This window comes from Amphiura filiformis, chromosome 8 (genome assembly GCF_039555335.1).
Source record: "Amphiura filiformis chromosome 8, Afil_fr2py, whole genome shotgun sequence".
Lineage (NCBI taxonomy): Eukaryota > Metazoa > Echinodermata > Ophiuroidea > Amphilepidida > Amphiuridae > Amphiura > Amphiura filiformis.
The window spans coordinates 46789481-46814819 of NC_092635.1; the positions used below are offsets into that span (position 1 = coordinate 46789481).

General features: G+C 37.5%; 1 protein-coding gene across 3 annotated transcripts in view; it reads left to right on the forward strand.

The window, feature by feature from the left end:
* LOC140159116 (broad substrate specificity ATP-binding cassette transporter ABCG2-like) overlaps nucleotides 1-25339 on the forward strand; it is a 76029-nt gene that overhangs the window by 34114 nt on the left and 16576 nt on the right. For all 3 annotated transcript variants that reach the window (XM_072182471.1, XM_072182472.1, XM_072182473.1), the window contains 5 exons: nucleotides 2726-2840; nucleotides 13847-13999; nucleotides 15068-15225; nucleotides 20071-20222; nucleotides 24293-24397. In XM_072182471.1, the coding sequence (XP_072038572.1) occupies nucleotides 2726-2840; nucleotides 13847-13999; nucleotides 15068-15225; nucleotides 20071-20222; nucleotides 24293-24397 (683 nt within the window). The remainder of the gene's footprint in view (nucleotides 1-2725; nucleotides 2841-13846; nucleotides 14000-15067; nucleotides 15226-20070; nucleotides 20223-24292; nucleotides 24398-25339) is intronic.

The following is a 25339-nucleotide window of genomic DNA, read 5'->3' on the forward strand; positions in this document are numbered from 1 at the left end:
ACTTTTATGGCTCAGGTACATTTCAATAATGTACTTGACAGTTTTTGTGTCCGTACCTTTTCTGGCTCACTTCTACAAAACAAAATAATGCAAACATTTTGTATCATTATGCTGATTGTGGTAGGTGTGCGTAATGCATAAATAAGCCCCAGGCTAAAGCTTTGTTTAATATAGTTAAGCCCAGTTTATTCATAAGTTGTAGTCAGAAGTTACACTTGGTATACTTGGGTTCTTTGTGTAATCTGCTTCAAAGACATTTTCTAGGGCAATGACAAGGACAGAAGGGCCTATTCCAGCATAATCTCCCACACAGGGGGTGTAGATTTCAAACGGAGTCACCCATTCAGGTAATCCCATCCCATTCGAAATTGCATTCTGTACATGTGGAAGAGAAGGTTGTGTCTCCTTTTTGTACCATGCATAAAACTATTTTGTACTTTCATGCATTTTCTAAAATTGTATCACTTTTTTGTGACAATCTGTATAGGCATACATGAAATCTTTCGGTACTATCTAGGCATACTATATCCCCATGCATGATCTGTGGATCTTTTGTTATAGGCATATATCATCAATCATGCATGATCTATGGTGCAATCAAGCAAAGGGGGTCTTAGTCATGGAATGTCAATTCTTTCTGTTTCTTTAAAATCTTGATCATTTGTCAGCCTACAAATGTAAAGACCTAAATAATGCATAGAAATTGATAGCTTTGATTCCTATGATACATGTATGAATATTTCATGTTGCAGACAATTCCAAATCTGTTGGTATTTACTCCAGGTCCGTACACCCCCCCATTTGCAAAAATATAGAAAAGTCTCAAAAAATCCCAGTTGTGAGCGTAGCAAGTAGAAAAATCAGGTTTTTTATGCTTTTTCACCCCACCCAGGCCGATCAACCAGAACGTGCTGGCAGTGCATATGCTTACTGCATACGAAACGCTGTCCCTGGGCCGCTGTCAATTTACATTTTACAATCCATGACAATCTTTTTTCGTAGTCACATACCATGTACTCAAATAACTCAATATGATTGCACATAGAAGATGAACCACACCACACGAGAGTCTTGTCGAAGTTGTCAATTGAATTGAATTTGATTTTAAAGGTGATATAAAATGAATTTGGTTCTTGTCTAGAGAATTGACAAGTGCATGAGGAGTTTTTTGGTTGATGCAGGCGGGGACAAAAACCTAAACATTAAATAATTGAAGAGCTCAAGAAATGTAAAGTACTAGTTACCCTTCACCACTCATTTCCTTCACCCTTGCTACATGTTGACCCCATCTTGACCTCATACAGGTGTTCATTCAACTAGTATTGCGATACTATAATCTTCCTTGGGGAATTGGGCTTCCATTTTTTGATATTTTGGAATTAAACTTTCCACTCATATAGTTTGGTCAGGCCCGTACGCAGGGGGGGTGCGGGGGGTGCGACCGCACCTCCCAAATTAGCAAAAGTATACAAAAAGTCTCAAATTTTGAGAATTTGCGAGCGCAGCGAGCCAAAAAATCAGGTTTTTTACGCATTTTTGGTCAAAAAAGTCCAAATTTGGGGAAGAAAGTCCACTTTTCACAAAATCGCCTCCCCCCTTGGGAAAAAAGTCCACTTTTTCAAAATCAGCACCCCCCCAAAAAAAATCCTGCGTACGGGCCTGAGTTTGGTTGTGTAACATCCAAATTTTCCCTAATACAGTCATGTGTGAGAATCGTTGGGACGCTTGGAAGTAGCAATAAATATATCTTTTTCATCTTAAAAGGGCATTTCGTGATCCACAGCCTCATCCATCCACTTTCCTCAAAAAAAAGTTGAGATTTTTATACCACTGGAAACCTCTGGCTATATAATGTTTATGTACAAAAAATTTCTTGCAGAATTAATGCATTTAGCAAAGATATCGTCAAATTTGAATTTTGTTCTGGTATACCAGAACGAAATTACAACACATTGTCGATGGAGTAGTGTAATACACATACTCGTGCATAACTCGCTAACGCAAAATTGGTATCAACTGAAATTTGGGGAATAAGCTTTTTTCGTGGATATCTACTGAAAAATGTCATAAAAAGAGGATGCTAGGATCACAAAATACTCTTTTAAGTTTTTAACAAATTTAATCATCTATGGGATTCTATGGAGTGATTGAGTATAGACCCCGGGGGGGGGGGGGCCCGAAAATAGGACAGTGTACCCGTGGGGGGCCAAATTTTTTTAAAACACCCCCCAAACGAGTTTTACCCTACCAGCAAATTTAGCCCCTTAATAAGGTAATTTAGTGTAGAATTTACCCCTAATGAGTTTTTGGCTGGTGAAAATGCAACAAATGTACCCTTTTTGGACTCATAATTTACCAAAAATTTGAAAAGGTACCCTAAACAAGTTGTCCAGTTTCAGAAAACTACCCTTATTCTTGAAAATCACTGTTTTTTAGACCCTAAATGCATCACGCGCGTAACTTGCCTTGCCTACAAAAAACACCCCTTTTACTTGTTTTTTTGGTCACGCGTATGTACAGACCATTTATGTGAGTGATCCCCCCGGGGTATAGACCTATATGATTCTCTTTGTTTCAATATATGCATGATATCAAAGCCATAAAATGTGTGATTTGCTCCATAGCGATGCCCTCAATTTTTCCTAAATATCTACTCTTTGCATGATTTCGAAAGTACAATTATAATTGATATTAATTTTTATTGTTCCTGTTTTATTTCCAACAGACTATTAGATGTACTTGCAGCTCGTAAGGACCCAAATGGTCTCAAAGGTACTGTGCTGATTGATGGCGCTCCTCAACCAGAGAACTTCAGGTTGTGCTCTGGATACGTAGTCCAAGTAAGTAACCAGAGATATACGAAGGGGATCATTGCCGTATTTGGGGGAACAAGTGCAAATTATGAATTTCAGTGCATTGCCAAAATGCGAAAATTTGCCCAAATTTGGGCATTCTTTGGCCAGGAAAGTGAAATTTTTAGATATCTTGTTTTGATAGGGTGGGTGGGGAGGGGGAAAGTGGGAGGAGTTGTTTAAATCACATCTTACATATTCCGTAAAAATATCTAGGTCAGTCATACATTTTGGGTGTTGATATTGAACAAATACGGTAGTTTGAAAAGAGGGTCCACTACAAGTAGTATGAAGGAGCCTGCACTATTTATCAATGTGTAAAAGTCGTCACTTTAAAAAAAGCTAACGGCCACGTCCACGTTTGATACATGCGTGATCAAAGGCAGTGTATCTGTAGCGAGTTGTGCCAATGGACTATAGGATGCATGATTTTTTTTTTTTTTTGTGTACTTTAAGTGCCGAGTGCAAATATGATACATTTGATAAATAAATGCACATGGCACCTTGTGTGCTCTGTGGAAAGATAAAAAAATATATGATACATTCTACACTGTGTTGCCGGGGTCTCCACGTCAGGCCGAAACACCGTCAATCCGAACCCCTGTTAGGGTTAGAGTTCAGACTGATGGGGGCTTGGATTGACAGTGTTTCAGACTGACGGGTGTCCCTCAAAACGAGACTGCCCACAGTTGGCAGCTAGGGTTTTATATGTGACCGTCCCACGGCGAATGAGCCGTAAATTCCTCCCCGGTCAATTTTGTTTTATTTCGTGTTTAAAAATAAACATCATAAACTTAAAAATGGTATATCATTTGATTTCAAACGATATCCAGAAGCGGGGTTATGGTTTGATAAACTTTGCTCCTTCAACAAAATTATAGCTTTTTACGTTTTTACATGTGTCACTTTTTCCACATTGCTGGCAATAAATATCAAACAGTCATATAATTGGCGGTCATTTCAAATCATCCCCAAGTCAACGAGGTTTAAGAAAGTTCTCTCATTGTTAATTGTTGGTTATGCATACCAGTACAAAATACAATGCCTGGTAACCCACCACTTGAACAGGATTTAGCAAAATCAAACAAAGACCAGAGCTATTAAAAGTTCTATAGCCATCTAAGGTAGACGCTTATTATCCACTTCAACAATAGGATTATTGATTAGTTTTTGACTATCAAAATAAGTCGTACACATTTTACACCGTAACTCAGAATACAATTTAGGGAATTTACGGCTCATTTGTGCTGCCGGGTCACATATTATCTTGGACTGGTAGCTCACTTGGTTTTCACTTTTAAGATCAGACTAGCTACATGTGCATTTTAAAATAAATTTCGACTTGACAGTAACTGTTGTACATATATCATACAGTTGTAGGGGCTATATACCATTTTTTGCCCTGATATGGCAGTGATATCAACATGTTAAGGCAGATGTTTCGCACGTGCATCTATGCGGCATCTTAAAACATGTGCATATGTCAGCTCTTTGAGCGAACGCTAGTGATTTGAAGCTGCGCCCAATGAAATGCGCACTGACATCACTACTTCATCAGGGTGAAAAATGGTATCTATAGAAGTGTGGCAGGCATTTCCTAGGCAATTTAGAAGAATTCCAATGCAAAAATTAAATGAAGTGTACGGCAATCACAATATTATGTCTCATAATGTTATGATTCTGTACACTTCCTTTAATTATGCCCAGTCCTTTTTTAATTGATTGTGGTATCCTAAGCAAGTGATTCATGCTATCATACACATGTATGCCCTCTTTGTCTCTCCAGAACTATGTTCAGAATGAACTTTGGTTTTAAAGTGACAAAAAAAGGTCTGTGACCTACCATTATACAAATACATGTAAGGCCAAGCAAAATAAATAACATGTATATTGTCCCCACCCTCACCGATTTTGGGCGATTTTCAAATATTTTTTTTATTTTTCCCAGATCTTGGTTATCATTTTTAAACACATTGCAAACACTCTGTTCAAGCTAAGGGTAGGGCTTTGGGGAATTAACAAAAATATTAGTAGGGGGCCTCCCTGATCTTATGTGGTGTTGATAAACACTTTGCCATTGCAATTTTACACAGAAATGGATGGTAAAAAAATAATATAATAACAAATAATAATGACCTCCCTCACCGATTTTTGAAAAAGTCCGGACGATATACATGTTATTATTTTTTACTTGGCCTAACAATATATTACACTTTGAACCTTACATTAACTTACACCAAACACTGTAAAAACAGTCAATGCTTACACATTCTTTTTCTTTATTTAATTTTGACATTTTCATGATAAGGTTTAGAAAAAGAATCACGTTTGTCTTATGCTATTTATTACGCTTGAGTTCAACATATTTAATTTTGTCAATTCAAATAGAGAAAGAAAGAATTGAGATAATATGAATGAAGGGAAAACATGTGAAACATGCAGGCATCACAGCTGTACTAGGATTGAGTCATTTAGTCTGTCAAATGTAATTATAAGCTAGTGTTAAGGTTTTACCGTCGTTACTAAACCTATCGACGAAATTTTTTTAAATTGACATATTTTGTACATTAATATGTGTAGATAATAAATCAGGAAAAAACAATAAAGAGATGCCGGACCTCACTTTTGAGCTACAGCCGTTTTAAAAGAGGTGTACATTTCCAAAAATCTCTGTACACTTCAATGGCAAAATCAGCAATTTGCCCAAAATATATCACCTTTTGCGTTTTTTAATTTTATATATGTTATGAAAAAGAAAAAGCTCTGTAAAATCGCGCATAAAAAAATTGGGGGTACCGGACCTATTTTTCGCGTAAATTGACCAAAATAGGTCAAAAATACATTTTTTCTGCGACACCATGCGTAGTTAATTGCGTACATGGATATTTTGGTGCGTGCCAACGCGCTTGTATGAAGCGCGATCTGATGCCGGATCCATAGACATACCACCTAGACCTATTACTGCCCATCTTTTTACCACAGCGGAGGTGAAGCCCGTATCCAAGGTGATATTGACGGATTGACGGGTTACTAGGCGATGAGAAATATCGCATACATGTTTGACGCGCTCGTTTGCGTGATAACTGCGCCGTTAGCGCCGCGTCCAATAAAGCATGTTCCATAGACGCGAACATGTCTGCTTGTTTGCGTCCGGTATGCGCCCTTGTCAAATTCGTTGCTAAGCAGTGTCGGCTTCACTCACGCGAGTCAAAGTTATTGGTCTAGGTTCTTGTTTGTCTGGGGCCGGATCAGCGTGTATTTACGCATATGGCCACAAAAAAGGAATTGTCTGTTTACGCAGGAAATTTTTCACTGTAAAAAAAAGTTACCTAAGATACTTAGGCTAAAAAGTGTCCATAATTAGGAACAATTATAATGATGTCGACTATTAAGGCTAAGAATATCAAAAAATTCTTAGCCTAATTCTAATTTGGTGTATTTTGGTCACAAACGGGTGTAAGAAAGACTCCCATTCTGCAAAGATATTGGGCCAAAGAGTTATCAAGTTACACAAAGTGAGTTATTTTCAGCTTTATGTTCACCTGACTCGAATGACCAAAAAGAGGATTTATTATGAAACACGTTAAAGCAAAGCGTTTGACACCATGGGCGGAAGTGTTTGACTATAATAGGCCTACAATTATTATAGGCATAGGCCTACTTAGCATGCTTAGTGCCTTTACCGAGAGGAAAACTTTTTGGTCACAAAAACTATAGGCCCACTGGAATTATCTCGAGGTGGATTCATATCATCAATTGTTGCAGTTCAATTTAAAACAAAATTAAACGCTGGGTTGCCTATAGCTGTAGAACGCTGGGTTGCCTATAGCTGTAGAAAAACGTTTGGCCAATTATGATATCATTTTGTAAATGTAGGCCCTATGACACATTTTTTTTAACTGAATAGTTTTGATGGTGTTGTCTATATCGCATGCATTATGAAAATAACAATCAAAAACATTGAACACTTGCTGCAAAACATATTCTTAGTTGGAACAATGTTGCCAAAATAATACATGTCTACAATAACATTTTCACATGTTTTTAATTTTGTTGTAGCGTGTTTCATTATGAAACGTTCTACAAACGTATAACCTTTAATACGCCAATATACCGTAGTGCTTACCCAACATTTAGGCCAAAATGTTATTAAAACGAATTAAGGGTGCATGCCACTAAATCCGCGTGTGAAGCGGTTTCCGGTAAAAGTTTATCACGACTATACCAACTTTGCATAAAAAATGTGCAAAATCGGTACAATATTAACAATTTTAGTGTTGCAAATCGTGTTTTGCTAGAACTTGTGAATGTGATCTCTACTAATTTGAACAGAAAACGCGAAAATTTGAGTGATGTTTACGATGATGAGCGCATGAACACACGAGGTCAAAACGCGGTTAGCAGTCGGACGTAAACACGGGAAAATCGGGTCTTTTTATATAGCGCTATTTTTCTCAAAAAGTAGACCTAAAATATGGTGTCATTTTCAGATATGTTATGCAGAATTTTGTTCTGATTAAGATGATATCAAATATATATTTCAAAGTAAGACGTAATTCGACTTATAGCCTAAAACGTGACCCCTATTTTGCACATAAAGTCTATGGAAAGCTATTTTGTGGCATGTACCCTTAACCAACACTCGCTTAGGCCTTATATTAAAAAAAAAAAAAAACCTGATTCTGTGTTTGTTTGGTAGGCCTATAACTTCATACCATCTATTGGATACTGTCGTAGGCCTACTTTGGGGAGGGGGTCCAGGTCCGTTATTACTGGAAGGACGCTGGCAATATTTGGTTTGTACATGTTGTATTTAATATATTACTTATTAGAAGCGACCACTTTTTTTGCGCTCAGCAAACATTGTTTTCTTTATTTTTTGGCCCTAGTTATCGCCGGTGCGCAAAAATAGCATTGACACGCACAACACGCATCGTTCTCTCGCGATGTCTGCAACGCATAACGCAGAACACGACGCTGGCGTATGCACGCCTTTGAAAACAGGCGCAATAGTCAAGTCGAATCGGCTGACGACGGTAAAACCTTAAGTTATATAACTTAAGCCAATCGAGACACGGCCTATAACCAGTCAATTTTTGGTCTAGGGCCTATATTTTCAGGGGGGATTTTGACCCATTGCTATACCCAAAGTCTATATTTTAGGCAAACGTAATCAGGGATGTCAGTTTTCAGGCAATTGCCTGATTTCAGGCCCTTTGCTACTCCAAATTTCCGCACTTTTATTTATTTTCAGCTCGTTTTCAGGCTTTATAACCCAAATTTACGCGCTTTTTCAGGCTTTTCCTGCCTAGTTATTTCAGGCCACTTTCATCCCTGCTTAATGCAAATTGCTAAAAGTTTTTACACTGAGACAAAAATGGCCCATCCATGATCCATATACAAAATTGGCATAGAAAAAGGGGGTCATTGATAGCTTTTGATATACCAAGTGGCGGAAAATGAGACCCACATTGTGGCACATCCCTGTATGGATATTTCTATGTAGTCTGCAGCTTCTCTCATACTATTCTTTACTGTCAGTGACCAGCGTTGGATATAGCTGGTATCGTGTAGCAAAATGCTACACAATTTTATGAATTTGCTATGTACACAATGTTGGAGTTGAGTAGCATTTTTATGCCAGAGACTTACACACTGAAGTATGTGCATGTACCAACACTGCAAGCGTTGTCCAACACGCGCGGTAAGTGGCGAGTCACGCACCTGCGCGTACACGGCACCATGGTTTCACGCGCATTGCGGTAGCATGGTATGGACGCGCATTTAATGTTGGCTTACCGCGTAGCCTCACGTATGTTTGTCTAGGTGTGTACGTAACTGACTGCTTCTCTGAGACAGTGGCGGATCCAGGGAAGGGGGGGGGCACACTCGGAAGTTTTTTGCCGCCACCTTTTGAATGGCCACTGGCACCATTGTGTCGCTACCACTGCAGCCGGCTGTGTCCCCTCAGAATTGCAAACTGGGTCAAAGCAAAGGCCCTGAAGCCATTTCGGGGTTATTGGGTGTAAGCTGATGAAAAGGGGGGGGGGGCGGTTATGGGTGACAGATTTGCAAAAAAAGTCAACTTTTCAGATGGAATGTTAAAATATAGCCAACAGAGTCGTTCAACTGTTCAGTATAGCCCGAAAAGATTAAATGATAGGGGGTGGGTGAGCCCACTTTAGTGGAACTTGAAAGTCCACATTTTGGAAATTCTGCGACCCCCGCAAATAAATCCTGGCTATAATGTAGGCCTAGCTATTAACACGGGCTCGCTTAAAATGTTTTGCTGCAACTTTTAAACATGTTGCTTAGATGTTTTATACCATTATAACCCGAAATTGAAACGTTTTCTAGCAACCTCTTCTAACATTAATGGAATATGTTTGTTGGGATAAAGTTAAAATCAACCATTTTGTCACGAGCTGTTTCAAAAGAAATCTAAGGGATTGAGTGAGTAACAACATTATATTCCCTTTAAGTTATTTAGCTTCTTTAATATGACAGGAGCTAACATATGATTATCAAGCTAACATGGTCATTACTATAGGCCTACTGGATGAATAATCTACACCAAGACACCATGATTATCATCATCACCGCTTTACTATGTTTACTAACCACTCCCGTACTAACCGCCTCGTTTACTCAACTATGGGGACCAGCGCTTGGCTGGTCTCCTACTAGTTGTAAATATTTTTTGATTAACTCATGTTATTAACAGACTATATTGACAGGTCCTATTGAAGTGTTAGGTAACCAAGTAATTACTTAGTTCCAAATTTGATAGAAATGTCCTTTAGAAGAGCATGAATGTGATTGATGGCTCCATTATGAAGAACAGAATAAATTACTTTTTTTATATTATTATTTTGTAAAGCTATGATCAAGGGCAGGTCCTTAATGATGAGTTTGCATTTATAATAGTTCAAAACATACACAAATACCCATCCCCCTGTTGATCCTTTTGTGTTGAAGTTAGACAAAATATGGTACAGAAAATATCTGATATTAAATTAGCCTTTAAATTTTAAAAAGTTGACCTGGTATATAGGCTATTGTACAATGGAAAACTACTTTCAATTTTCAAAGAGTTGGGTCAGTTTAAGGTTTGCTACAATACTGTATAAGTGGTAATTTTCGCATACAGTTATTTTCGCGATTTGGACTTTGGAGTTACAGAGACATTTTTGCAATTGTTATTTTCGCGATTGCCTAGACTTGTCCTATACTTGCAATACATTTTACATATATTCGGGAGATGTTAATTTCGCGGATGGAACTCCATTCGTGAAATCCGTGAAAATGAAACCCTTGTGAAAATTACCACTTGTACAATAAAGCATTTCGGTCAATACTGTGTAAAATGTAAATGGGATTCTTGTAGTAGGTATTATTGTTTAGTGGACAGGATATGTATGCCATAGGTCCTGATTAATTGGAGCAGACCCGGGGGAGCAGAAATCCATGCATATTGGCCAAATTTTTTTTTGTTGCGTTGCGTTGCCCTCAGTGACCGGCTCTAAATCCAGAAAAATCAGGGTTGCATTTATTTTTTTTAATAACAATTTTTACAGACATGTTCAAAAAAAGCAATTTTCTTTTTTCTTGAAATTGATATTTTTATAGAAATACTAGCTAAACAAGTATCCAGTAGTCAAAATTGACAAATATCCAATGGAAAAAAGCAGTATTTAATATTTGGGGGGATTTTTAAAAGCTGAAGGTTTTAAAAAATCGACTACCTGACTCAACCTTCCCATTTTTCCCACTTGAGGGCAACATAACAATTTATTTTTTTGGCCTAAGGCCAGATTCAAAGTCTACATCCTCCCAACCTATTTCCTGGGCCTATTTCATATACCACCTGAAAAGTTGCACGCAAATCAGCAATAATCCACCTAAGCTTGTTAGAAAGCAATATTATTTTAGAAGGCTTTTTAATTCAATTTTCATTTTATAAAAAAAAGGTAATGATTTCTGTGAATCTTGTCCAAAAATTATTTGCAGGAATTTCACGAAATTCAACCAAAAAAGATTTCAAATTAATTAATGCAAATTAATTCATTAGATTTTTCTTTTATCAAAAGCCAAAGTTACCTAAAAGTCGCAACATTGTGTTAGGGGCGGTGCAATAATTATGTATACACCCGAGGTGGTGAATTATGGGAGGGGGGGGAGAAGATTTTTTGGCAGACCAAAAGGGGGGGGGCAAGTATTTTGGCAGGTCAAAAGGGGGGGAGAAGCAATTTTGGCAGGTCAAAGGGAGGAGGAAGCGATTTTGGGTGTAGGAAAATGTCAGGAACATGTTCAAATATATACAAAATTTCAAGACAATTTACAGTGAAATTTGAGTTCCCCAAAATCTGGCATGTGTAAAGGGGGGGGGGGGAAAGGTTTTTTGGCACATCAAAGGCCCCCCCTTTTTAGCATGGCCAAACCAAAGGTGGAGGGGGGGGCAAGCAATTTTGGCAGACCATTATGAGAATTCGCCACCCTGGAGGTACACATAAGCACCATCCCTGAACCATGTTCAAGTCTAATGATTCATGATTTGTGCAAGTTTCAGGCTCATAGGGGTTGTAGTTTTGTTTCCACATTTTTATGAAAACGCATTTTCGGTGAAATATGAAATAGGAGAAAATCTACTTTAAAGATATAATGTTGAAATATGAATATCAATTAGTTTTTATTTCGCTTTGTGGGAGTGCTTTTGAGGAACTTTACTGATGTTTTGTTGGATTTGGCTGGAGACATAGACCCTGTTCACATTAGAAAATTTCTTCATTCGACGAAGATAAGTTAATCTTGATTAACTAATTAATCAAGATTAATTACATTACGCTGAATGAAGATCGAACAAAGACATTGCACTGTACACATTTCATGCAAATTAACGAAGCTCAAACGAAGCTATAATGCCCGGCTATTATTAAAACCGGCGAAGGTCACTTGTCACATGATCACTTTCCTTGGTCGAACGAAGTGAGCGTACACATTAGGAAAAAACAGTTTTAATCTTCGTTCGAGGTTCGTCGAAAGAAGAAGATTTTTTAAATGTGAACAGGGTCCTTGTTTCCTTGTTTGATTGAATATCTTGTATATCAAATTAGCAATCTTGTATTTATATAGAACTTCCATTCAAGCTACTGTAGATCTGTGAATGTTATCAAATTGTTGGAGGTTAATCATGCTCCTGATTAATAAAGGACATAAAAAGGGCATACAGATTATGCTCCTGATTGATTGAAGGGCATTCAGTTATGAATAAATAGTTGGATGACATTGAGCTTCATGTATTTGCAGACTGACTTTTGGCTCTTACACAATCTGAGGAACAATTAGGTTCTGCACATTTGTGTACTGGTAACTGTACACAGAGTGAAGTCCGATGTATACTCCACTTCGCCACTTCGCGAGAAGCTGTGATGAAAAAATTAATTCGCAGCTTCGCGCGAAGACATTCATGTATACTTCATCAAAATATTGCTGAGTATTGCGAAGAATTGTTGCCCGCTCTGTGCTTTCATATAGAAACTTCGCTGGCCTACCCCCCAAAAGTTGAACCAAATCCAACTCTCTGCGGCGAAGAAACCTGCTCATGAAGGAAATTCCTTCATGAAGTCGTCAAATTTCAGTTCAAATTACTTGCCCTGCGAAATCGCTGGGTCACTGAAGTGGAGTATACATCGGACTTGAGACAATGAGTTCTCCCTATATTTACATACATGACCAAATCGGCTGCTTTATGTATCTGGCTATACATAAATCGATCAATTCAGGGCCCTCCAAATAGTGAAAGTCAAACTTTTTTCTTCTTGAAATTTATGATTTTCAGTGCCTAAATGTTGAATTAATGTGCACTTATTTACACAAATAAAATGAGTTCTTACATTAACTTTACATTATCTATTGCATGGTTTAAGGAATTAGCTGAATGTAGTATTGGCACTTTTAAGTGCCAATACTGTGTTCATGGGTGTGTTCATGGGTGTTCACAAAACACTACTTTGGGCTCTGTTGCTGTTAGTATACTATCCAGAGAGGTTGCGTTACACGCTCGGTTGAACAGTGAACATGCAAGTATGCGATGTCCAAATATGGCGGTCAGCGTAAATTGTTCGAATGCATAATACGTCACATAGCGCTGTCATTGTAAAGTATAATTTTAACTATGTCACGAGATGCGGTCATTATACTTTTTCAATAACCTGCATTTGCGGCTGCGTATTTAAAAGCTGTGATTGGATTAAGGGATCTAAAATGAGCGTTTATTGCGTTTCGACAGTATTTTTTGTAGAACATGAGAGCACCTCAGACCTATCGAATTGCATTCTGAATACTGAAGCATGTCTTTCTGATATCAAATAATTTTCATTTTTGAAAATCACAATATAATACAAATTTTATGACAAATTATAAAAATTTGATATTTTTCAAATTTTTGATATATAACAGTCCTCGAAGTAAATTATATAAATCTAATGATATATTCTTAAAGTGTATGTAGCAGGGAGGAAAAAGCCGACGGTCAATTGAAAATTTTGACCTTTCATATTGAAGATATGGATTTTTTCCCAAAAAGACCTATTTTTTTTTGGTGTTTTGGGAAAAAATCCATATCTTCAATACGAAAGGTCAAAATTTTCAATTGATCGTCGGCTTTTCATCCCACCTACATACACTTTAAGTATAAATCATCAGATTTATAAAGTTTACTTCAAGTACTGTTAAATATCAAAATATCAATTTTAATGATTTGCCATAAAATGTGTATTAAATTGCGAATTTCAAAAATGAAAATTATTTGATATCAGAATGACATTCTTCAGATTCAGAATGCAATTCGATATGTCTGATGTGCTCTGATGTCCCAAAATAAATACTGTCCAAACGCTCATACCCCAGCCCTTAAACACACATACAGTGTATATTCATGTGAACTAGCATTAACTGTCAATAATAATAATTATTAATTGTTTTCTGTTTCTTAGGATGATGTAGTCATGGGCACTTTGACAGTTAGAGAGAATCTGGCCTTCTCAGCATCACTTAGATTGTCAAAGAAAATAAGCAAAAAGGAGAAGAAAGAACGAGTTGAAGATATCATCATGGAGCTGGGCCTCACTAAATGTGCAGATACCAAGGTAATGACAGTATATGTATATTAATAAACAGGGACTGTCTTTTGGACTGTTCTGTGAAAATCACTACAGGCTTGCCGATACATCACCCTTCGGGCCTGCAAGGCCTGTGAATTTGAATGCCAAAGTCAGCAATACGAAATTTTCCCTCTTCAACATTAATCTTTAAAAAAATTAGAGCATCCACTCTTTATTATGCTATTTTCTATTGTTGATTTCTGAGTCTTGATGTCTTAAAAAAGGGCACTCTTTGAAATGATATATCCTCAGTGTTGTCACTCCCTATTCAAAGGCGTAACACATGATCGTTCCCAAAGTCAAAAATACCTCCCTATTATGCATGATTATGTGTATGACACTGCTCCATAGACAATGCATTGTAATTTCGTTCTGGTGCACCAGAACGAAATTCAAATTTCACGATATCTTTGCAAAACGAATCAATCTGCAAGAAATATTTTGTACATAAACATTATGTAGCCAGAGGTTTCCTGTGATATAAAAATCTCAACTATTTTTGAGAAAAGTGGGGGGATGAGGCTGTGGATCACGAAATACCCCTTTAATGTTCATTTCACAGAATATTGCTTTCTGTGTAGCATGCATTTTGTGAATTTTGGAATTGAGAAGAATTTGAAATTTGACCTCTGTGTTGACCTTTGATCTTGAATATAGCCAGAGTGCTGAGAATTATGCTTTGGTAACATCTATCTTGAATGTGTTATTTGGGGAAGAAAGGCCACTTTTCACAAAATCGCTCCCCTTGAAAAAAAGTCCACTTTTTCAAACATCAGCACCCCCCAAAAAAATCCTGCGTACGGGCCTACTTCCAATCTCAAACCCCTGAAATAAAGTTCAAACCGTCTCAAAAATATAGTATTCTTTTCTTTGTATTTCTTTGTGACCTATCCCTAAGTGAAAAATGTTTCCCCCTTCAAACAGTTTTTACAACCTTGGTAGCAGTGTCTTACCCTTACACAGGGTTCAATTCAGCTGTAGGTCAAGGTCATATATAGGCAGAGAAGTACTGTATCAATTTACATAATATATTTTGGATGCTACCAATTTCAGGTTGGGACAGATTTTATCCGAGGTGTTTCTGGAGGAGAGAGAAAAAGGACCAACATAGGCATGGAACTTATCATCAAACCATCAGTACTGTTTTTAGATGAGCCTACTACGGGTTTAGATGCAAGCACAGCCAATGCAGTCATGTTGCTTCTTGCCAAGTAAGTAGGCTATAATATTGCCAGGGTGGATTTTGACCCCCCCCCCTTATTCTCTCAAAATGTTTGTTTTTGAAGATTGAAGGCCTGATGGGGTGGAACCCCCTTGGACCTCTCCAGAATGGACAATAGAATAACATTTGCCAAATTCAGGCGGGTGAAGCGAGCCAGAAACTTTTTAATGAGGGTCCTCTCTACCCTTTCAAAAACTTTTATCCATCCCTGAAACTTATGATTTGTCCCCCCTCCCACCTATCCCAGGGGTGGGGGAAGTGCATAGTGTAAAGGAAGGTTGGTATGGGATTTTGTAGCTGAGAAGGGGTGTATTTTCAGGGCTTCATATATAAAATGGAGCCACAAATTGTAGAAAAATCAGCCACACATTCCCAACCAAAACCAACATCCAAGACTCCCAATCACAGGCTACTGGGCCAAAAAAATATCCTTACACTTGGAAAAATAATCACATTTTCAAAACTGAACCATATTAGGGTAAATTTGTTTTTTAATAGTTTTGCACATTATGACACCACCATTGTGACCAATGAAGTAAAGTTACAAGCAATTGAATAGACGAAGGTCCAGTGACAAACTGGCCTATACAAGGCGTTAAAAGATTCCAGCAAGCGCAATAAAGAGACAACACAGTTTCTTCAATGAACCTTCATTTAAAGCAGTTTTTATTTCAGTTTTACTTCTGTACTTTTCATAACTTTCATTTTATTTGTCAGCTCTTTTGTTTCAGTTTTCTTTTGTTCCTTTTGTTTTAAATGAAAAGCACACACAAATTAGCCACTCATCACTTTCAAACCAGATGTCTAGTCTGTGGAGTTTTGAATAGGCCAGTTTGTCACTTTAAAAACTGGACCTTCATCTAATCAAATGCTTGTAACTTTGTTTCTTGAAGTCACATTGGATTCAATGGGGTGTCAAAATGTGCCGGATGAGATAGTGCATCTATTAAACAAATAAATCTACCCAAATATGGTTTTGTTTTAAAATTAGGATTTTTCTTCCAAGTGTAAAGATAAAAATTGTTTGATTGGCGTAACATTAGTGTAGGTCGGTCGGCAATTTTTTTTTTTTTTTAATTTTTTACACACATTTTCAGCTGAAAATCACAAATATTTTCTTTTTTAAAATGTTAATCTTTAAAAAAGTCTTGGGTCGGGCCTATTTTGAGGGTCGGTCCGGTTACGCCAATCAAACAATTTTTTTATAGGCCTTAGGTGATGCATGGTTCATATATGACAGACAGAAAATAACTAGAACATGAAAATCAGAATGCCATTTTTTTATTACCCAGGTTTACCCTATCCCCTTGCCTACTGATACAAAATGGGTGCTAGTAGGCAGTCATATACAAACATCTAGGGGTGTTGTTGCTGGATTTATTAAGAATTCATGCAGTCACATTGTGCACCTGGATGAGGGTGATTATACTCTTCAACTGGATCAAACAAAAGGACAAATGATGTTATATGTATCAATTGAAGAGTAAAAAGAGCAAGTTGTTGTCATTGGTTAGATTATTGTTTGCCAAAGTTGTTGCCATGGTTACTGACTAGGAGAGTCCTGCCTCCAAAAAGTTGGCTCTAAATGTTGACTGTACCCACCAAGTTCCATGCCCATATGACAGTGTTTACTAATTTGACCTTAGATGACCTCTGGATGACCAACTAACCAATACAAACTTGTTCAGTCTGGGGTCAAGATGCACCCACTAACCAAGTTTGAGGAACGTGAAAATAGGCAGACAGACATACACACAGACAGATTCGGCTGAATTATAGTAAGAGAACCCAGATTACAGTTTAATAGTCATATAGACTTTTTCTAAAGTGAATTCAAAGAAAGAATTAACATGGCCTTTAGGAAACAATAGGTTACCGTGTCCTTCTCCTTGATGGTCTTACTTAGACTAGTAATATTATAAACAAACAGTGCACCAAGTGGCAAAGTCCAGCACCATCTGTTATGAGGGCCAATCGTTCCATGAAGTGCAAGAGATGAAAATGTTCCATCCCCATATCTGCACCCGTTACCATGTATTTTTCCAAGCACAAGTACTAGCTGTACTAGAAGTACTGAATGCATAACATGCAGCCCTGTGCGTGATTTGTTATACATTGACCATAGAAAGATTGGCCTGTATAAATATATGTTGCTTGTTGCATTCCAGGGGGAGGGCACTCAACTTTAGAATGACGGTATGTGCCTGTCAATAGGCCCCCTTTTTTGAAGCTATACCTGATGACCCCTTTTTTTAGGTGCGGCTACCACTACCCAATGACCCCTTTTCTCCTAGAATTGTATCATCAAAATGCCACAAGATTTCAAATTCTCTTATTTCAGCAAATTTGTATTGTAAATTTTGGAAATTTGCAACAAGAAATAGAATTTTGCTTAATTGTTTTTAAAATGTTTTATCCGATGACCCTATTTTTGAAATGTTATTCCCAATGACCCCCTTTTTTCAAAATATTATACCCAATGACCCCCTTTTTCATTTTGTTTGTATGACCCACGTTTTTTAAAACAATGTTTTGTACCGATAGGCCCCTACTTCACAACGTCGGTAGGCACATACCCGTCACTTCTAAAGTTGAGTGCCCCCGGTTGCATTGGTGTATTATTTGAAGCACTTTTATCTAAGATGATGGGTATATCTGTTTGTATTGATCAGAAGCCAAATAATTTGATGATAAAGTTATGGCATTGATCACTGATGATTGACCTTTTATCATAAGTTAACAAATTATTATTAGTACAGCACACTTTTAATCAGTAGATAAGAGGCTTTTACAAAATGAACACAGTGACAGTATGGATGTATTATTAAAATAGTATGCCTCTATTAGTATCGATCAGAATCCAAATAATTTGACGATAAAGTTAATGCATTGGTCACTTATGATTGACCTTGGTCATTGATCACTGGCATGTCCAAGATCTGTTCCTGGGGGGACTTTCAGAGTTATCTTGGGGGCTTAATGGCTAAAATTGCCAAAAAACAGCTGATTTTACATGATTTTTAATGAAGTGCGGGGGCTGAAGCCCCCAAAGAACCCCCCTAACACGCCACTGTTGATGACTGAACTTTTATCATAAGTTAACAAATTATTATTAGTACAGCACACTTTTAATCAGCAGATAAAGGACTGTTACAAAATGTACGCAGTGACAGTATGGAGGTACTATTAAAAGGAGTATGCTTATATAATGAAAGACAGAGATAAAAAGATTTTATCGCGTCTGATGTCACTCTTTAATTTCGATCCTTGATTGGTTTATACAGGTTAATAGCATGTAAAAGGAAGGCCGATTTATCTGGTGCCGATCGGAGAAAAGGAATAGCATAGGCATTGTTGACATGGTGCCTTCGCGAAAGAAAGTTTCCTACTATTAAGATCTAACTTTTGAGATGGTTTGCATATTTGAAGGTGCAAAATTAACAATAAGGTGCCCGGTTATACCGCCGCGTTCAGCAAGTCATCATCACGACACTTGTAAACAAACCGTGCTCGAGTTTGATTGACAGATGACGCCAGTCGCGATAAATTCTTTTTATCTCTGTCTTTCATTATAGAAATGCCATTAATCTTAATACTGCGAAATCTAACAAAGAAAACCACTGACCCTAAGTCATAAATACGCACGGAATCACTGGCCGGGCCAGCGGAACCCCTGTGGCTACCGGTCAGTGATCTTGTGGTTGACATGCGAGGGGTCTAAGGTTCGAATCCCAGGGGTACCAAGTGACTTTATTGTTCATCGTCTCTTCTTTCATTTCCTCTTTCCCTTCCGATAGGAAAAAGCCCAATGGGGTGTTAGGGTTAATCTTAAAGTGGATCATGAGGCATTTTCCGGAAATTAGTTTTGCTCTGAGCATATTTTAAAAGTACACTGTTCAAAATCTATTTGAAGCAAATCTGACATACGTTTTTTTGTAAGGCATCAATCTATATGAAAATTATTAATTTAAACTTGTGTATTTCGCTTGCCGGGAGCACTTTCAAGGAACTTCCTCGTCATCAGCTGATGTTGTTGACTCTGATGTTTTCTTGGAAACGGCTAGAGACCAACCTGATCAGGTGACATCATGCACACTTGATGACGTCACCGAAGTCGGAAGTTTCCTGCCCCTGGTGCCGCTGTGTTCGATCAGGTTGCCCCACACAGGATCTAATTCCAATCCTGTGTCTCGGTTCAATGAAGGTCCCTGCTTCTTGATCTGGATAGCTTCGAGGACCCTCCTGGGATATTTTTTTTTTTTCTTTAGTACTTTTACGTTGTCACAGTCTATAGGTTGTACAAGAACATGTAAAAGAACATGTAAAAGTGAGCAAAAACACACACCAAATAGACTGGGACAACAAAAAAGTACTGGCCAATACGGATACCTGGTGTAAAAAAAGAAAATCAAATGGTGCATCCCCTATTTTGGGTCTTCTTGGGTAAATTTTAAAATATTCCCCTGAAAGTGAGGGGATGCACGCCTGCATCCCTCCTGGTTATGAGCCTGGATAGGAGTGAGTTTGATTGGATGTAATGGAGTAAAGGTCAGTATTCAGTGCCAAACTTAATCATTTCCTGACTCTCTCTGAAGTTTCAAAAAATTTTGCAAAATTAAAAAATGTCAGAATTGTAAATTTTCATGACTAGATTTGGAATCGGCATGAAAAATACATTAAAATGAGTACAAACAAGCCTACTGTTGGTTCAGTGGTTCTTGAGATAGCTTTTGATATTTTGAGAAAATATCTCAAAACTTTTTATGTTGAAGCCTATAATGGTTAGCGCTCACATCTGCAACTCTTAAAATCCTTTTTTTTTTATCGTTTGCAGATTATCAAGGAGAGGACGGACTATCATCTTTTCCATTCACCAACCTCGTTATTCCATCTTCAAGACGTTTGAATTCCTACACTTACTGTCCCTTGGGGAGACGGTATATCATGGACCTGCTAACGAGGCATTAACATACTTCAGCGACTGTGGTAAGTGAACTGAAATTTACACCCTAACCCTAACCCAAACCCTGGCGTTTGGTCCTGCCCACCCAGCTTCCCTCAATGCATTCAAGTCTGTTTTGTGGGGGCCGACCACCAAGTCTGCACCATAGGATTGGGTTATTTACTTGCACCTGTATGTATTTGCACCAAGATAAGGTTGCGCCACGAACTGTTCCACTCATGTGTGATTCTGCAGTGTGTTTATCCTAAAGCCGTGATTTCTCTGTGATACGGAAAAACAGACAAATTCACGGAATTCGGGGTTTGCTCACGGAAAATTGAAAATGCCACAAAATAGTGAAAAACTATATAAAATGTCTAACTTTTGTGTTGATTTGCAAAATAAAACAAAGAAAAGTGTTTATTTAGCAGTAATCTATATAAATAAAAGGAAGGTTGCCCATCTTGTGCGCGAGTGTTCTCCGAATTGCCTAGACTTTCGGCTTTGATTTAGTGGTATATTGATCGGGTACATATTGCCATTTTTCCATCGGACATTCGTTTTTCCAAAAATTGATGGTAACTAAGAGAATAACATAAAAAACTGTTGTGTTGCTATGCAAAATCGATTGCAGTGGCATTGTGGGTAATAAGGACAGTGTGAACCGCGTAATAATATTTCCATTAAAAAACCATACGCAGAGCAACATTGTCCCGTTTTCTGCCAACTGCGAGGTGGCGAAGAAATGATTCAGGCTATCTAGATGCACAACAGCGCATAATTTAATAATGATCTTACGAGCTTTTCGTCCCTCACGAGAGCTACGCGCCCCATTTTCCACCACTGCATCGAGGTTGGCAGCCAAGAAATTAAGGCTACGACGCGTGAATCAGGTCTTTGCGTCATCGCTGAGGTAACGTAGGAATCCGTGGTCTGGCAGTCTAGAGTGCTGATAGTGCCTGCGTGGAGACCCGGGTGCAACTGCAGACAGTCAGTGTACAATTTCATTATTTATTCTAGGCCTATATGAATCGTCGAGATTGAGGAATATATATGGGAAATGCATTGCACTTTATTTGGTTGAAAACGGTCAACAAATATGGTTAAAACCGGTTATTTTCCGGCTTTTTATTGTCAAAACTCAGTGGTTGCGCGTGCAGTAACTAACTGGCAGCGCGTTGGTGTTAGTGCATTGGCTTACAAGGGATGTGACTCGCACGCACGGTGCATATGCATAGGCCAACTTTCCGTGCCAGAGAAATAGAAAAGAAAGGAAAGTAGGACAAAACTGAAAAGGTAGGCCTACTTGGATGGGTATGGGTACAGGGTTGTGGATTAGAGTAAATAAATAAATAAACAAATAAATAATTCATGAAAAAATGAAGCTAAAATAATGAGAACATAATTAAATGCAAACGCGAAATCACACGCTAAGCAGGAAATATGAAAAATGGGAACAAAATAACTATGTAGAAAAAAAGCCAAAGCTAAAAGGAAGGACAAACGTAAGAAAGGGTAGATTTATAAAATATCAAAAAATAATAAATCAATAAATAAATAACATGGAAACGGAGAATAACAGCATATATTTATTGGAACAAAATATATCTATGTAGAAGAAACTGAAAAGAAAGAAAGAATAAAATGAATAAAAAAGAAAAGAAAAAGAAGACAAAAAGATACGGGTTATGGTTACAGTAACTAAATGAAACGGGAGCAAAATAAAGAAGGAAAGAAAGAAACTAATCAGGAAACGTAAGAAAAAAAGCTAAAATTAGATTAAAATTAATCAGGAAATATAAGAAAATAGAAGCTAAAATAATGAGAACAGAATTAACATGGAAACGGGAAATCACAAGCTAAGCAGCATATAAAAAAGAAGCTAAAAGGGAAATGCAAGAAAGGACAGATTTAGAAAATGGGAATGCGGTTAGGCCTAAATAAATAAATAACATGGAAACGGAAAATCACAAGCTAAATAGCAATGTTTTTTTTTTTTTTGGGAACTAACTAGGCCCATGTAGAAGAAACTGAAAAGAAAGAAAGAAGCTGAATGAACTGCCAGAAGGGACAGGTTTAGAACAATAAAATTTACCTTTTCAATGATTCTACCTTTTCAGTAATTCCTCCCGTTTTAGTGATCGCTCCCATTTACTCATCGTTTTAGTGATCGCTCCCATTTACCCATTTACTCATCTAGTTTTAGTGATCGCTCCCATTTACTCATCTAGCTAGTCAACCATTAAACAATCCATTCTAGCATTAATTTTAGGCCTAAGATGCAAGATTCTGGTCAAACTACAGTAAAATGTAAGACAAAATACACTTTTAAAACATGTTTGTTTTAACTTTTCAGTGCTTTATTGTGGAAAACGGAAAATCACGGAAATCATCAATTTGTAACACAGATTTTAAATTTTGTAACACGCAAAAATCATGGCTTTAGTTTATCCTCATCCTGACGAAGCACCACTTTATTGGAAGAAACCTCAATCCTTCCTACATAGAAAAAAAACATGAACTGTTTTTGTAAAATTGTCAAAAGATTTTTAAAAAAAACAAACATTTAAATTAGGGGTATGAAACATATTATTAACATTTGCACCAAATTTTTTTAAGTTGTCACAAAACATTGGTAACATAATGTTATTAGGTGTGGACAAACGATAATATTTTTTTTTAAATGTTTGAAAGAAAACTATTTTGTATTTTTGTAAGAACATTTCGACAAAATTTTACATTTTTTATGGTGCAGAATGTTTTTTTGAAGCATTTTCCAAAGCTTATAAAACTTTCTGAAAAAGTGTTTGGAAAAAACAACTTTCCCTAATTACTTAAAGAAATAATCAATGAGCATTAGGTATCTATAAATTTTATAATAATACATTTTCATTAAACAGTTCAACTTATCATGCCATCTATTGGAGATTGTAATACACCACACTCGCCTAAAACAAGGGACATTTCTAGCTTTTCTCGGCGGTACTATCTCCCTTGATGTTACCCTGCTATTGAAATGCCCTAAAAATGCATTATTATGACTGGGGATGACCTTGGGTTAGGGTCATGTTCCACATCAGATAAAAATATGTTATTGCCATAAAAATGCTAGAAAATTTCCCTTGTTGGCTGTATATAGAAGACCACACATAGGAGTACATATATGCAAGCATGCATGTAGGCTAGCACACCCTACATACAGTCTCACCATAGATTATCAAAAAAAAATATCTATGGTCTCACACTATTAAAAAGATTACTTAAATGGGAAGAGTCATTAGTCCAAAAATGGTTAACATTAGGGTTTAGGGCATTTCAGGTTAGGATTAGGGCTGGGGTTAAGGCCAGGGTTAGGGTTAGCATTTGAAGGTAAGTGTGGGCTTCGCCAGTGTTTTTCATATCGTACACCGAGGGAGCAAAAATATCCCGATATCACCGTATCGCAATTTTATTAAAGCTTTCTTACACCGAGTACAATTGTACTCAATTTTGAGACTCTCACAACAAAATTACTTATGGTAGAACATGAAAGTATGTTTTACACAAATTATCTTAGCTTTTAACAAATTCACTTTGATATACAGTCAAATTCATTACTTCCAGTGGTCACATTGCATTGTGGGATATCTTCCAGTAATACAATGCGCAGCTCTGGGAGATTCTGCTATTTCGCAAACACATTGTTAAAAGCTTTAAAAAAATTGTGATATTGAAAATTACATTGTGATATCATCGTTGATAGTGATATTGCACATACTTAGCATAAGGTTTATTTATTTATTTATTTATTTATTTCTTATTTAACCTGGGGTGACCAATCAATGCACTGGCACTGTTCTCCCTTGGTTCCCAGGTGTAAGGTTTAGGGTTAGAGATAGGGTTAGACTCAGGTTAAGGTCAGATTTACGTTAGAGTTAGAGTTAGACTTATTGTCATGGTTGGGGTTAGGATTAGGCCTTACATGTAGGTTATAGGTTAGGATTAGAGTGAAGTTCAAGGTTTGGGTAAGAATTAGGGTTTATAATACTTTTACAGTGTGTTTTGACTCTTCAACCACTTTAATAACATTCAGTATTGAATGTATATGTTTTGTTTTCTTTTAATCTTTGTACAGGATTTGTGTGTGAGGAGCATAATAACCCAGCAGATTTCTTCTTGGATGTTATTAATGGTGATTCCACAGCTGTAGCCTCAGTAGCTGATGTTGCAGATGAATATAGTAAGTGAGAAAGATCGTGGAGAGCGTGACGCCATTGTTAGGGTACTTGCCTTTAGTGCATGAGGTCCCGGGTTATCCCCCGACTGTTCCCAACCCGTCCCGGTGTTCAAATGGACCCCAATGGAAATAAGCTTCAATAGAGGCTTTCTTGGGTTATCCAGGGTTGTCAAAACCCGAACAAATCAAATCAAATCAAAGATAATGAGGAATTCAATTAAGTTTTGCGCTACGCACAGGCACAATGCCTAGACGTTGATCCACAAGCCTCAGCCCACTTAACAGGTTGTCGCTGACCACTACGGCCCACACCATTCCATAAACCATTTAACAACAATTCAGGGACTTTGCTGCTTCAAGAGCACACAGCCTAGACATTCCAAATAACTTTCGTAACCAGGATCAGCTCCCCGAGTTTTGTACGGGTTACAACGAGATAATTAGGAGTAAGTTCCTTATCCAGGGGAATTTCAAGCTAACTCAATCCTATGAGCATGTGATCGGTAACGCCAGGGATCGAACCTGCAACCTCTCGCACCATAGTCAAACGCCTTATCGATTGAGCTAACTTGACTGTGCATACACCGATGAGGTTTACAAATGTGACCATTAATACCCAGATAACATGTCATGCATGAGCGTACTTCTATCTTACTGAGTGAGTCCACGTATACGCTTATTCGTAAGTGTGGTTTCATCACAGTTTAACAACAGCAACAAGCTGTTCAAAATAGGAAGAGTTGTTGAATTGTGATTTTAGACAACTAAACATAACTAAATAACTGGCGTGGTTGAGTTGAATTTTGACAATTGACTGTTCCTAAAATATAAGAATTTTATGAAACTCCTTCATTTTCATACCTTTCCATGAATTCAAATATCAATCGGTGATGTGTATTTGGAGTGCTAATCACTGCATCGCATCAGCGCATGAGGCGTCTATTG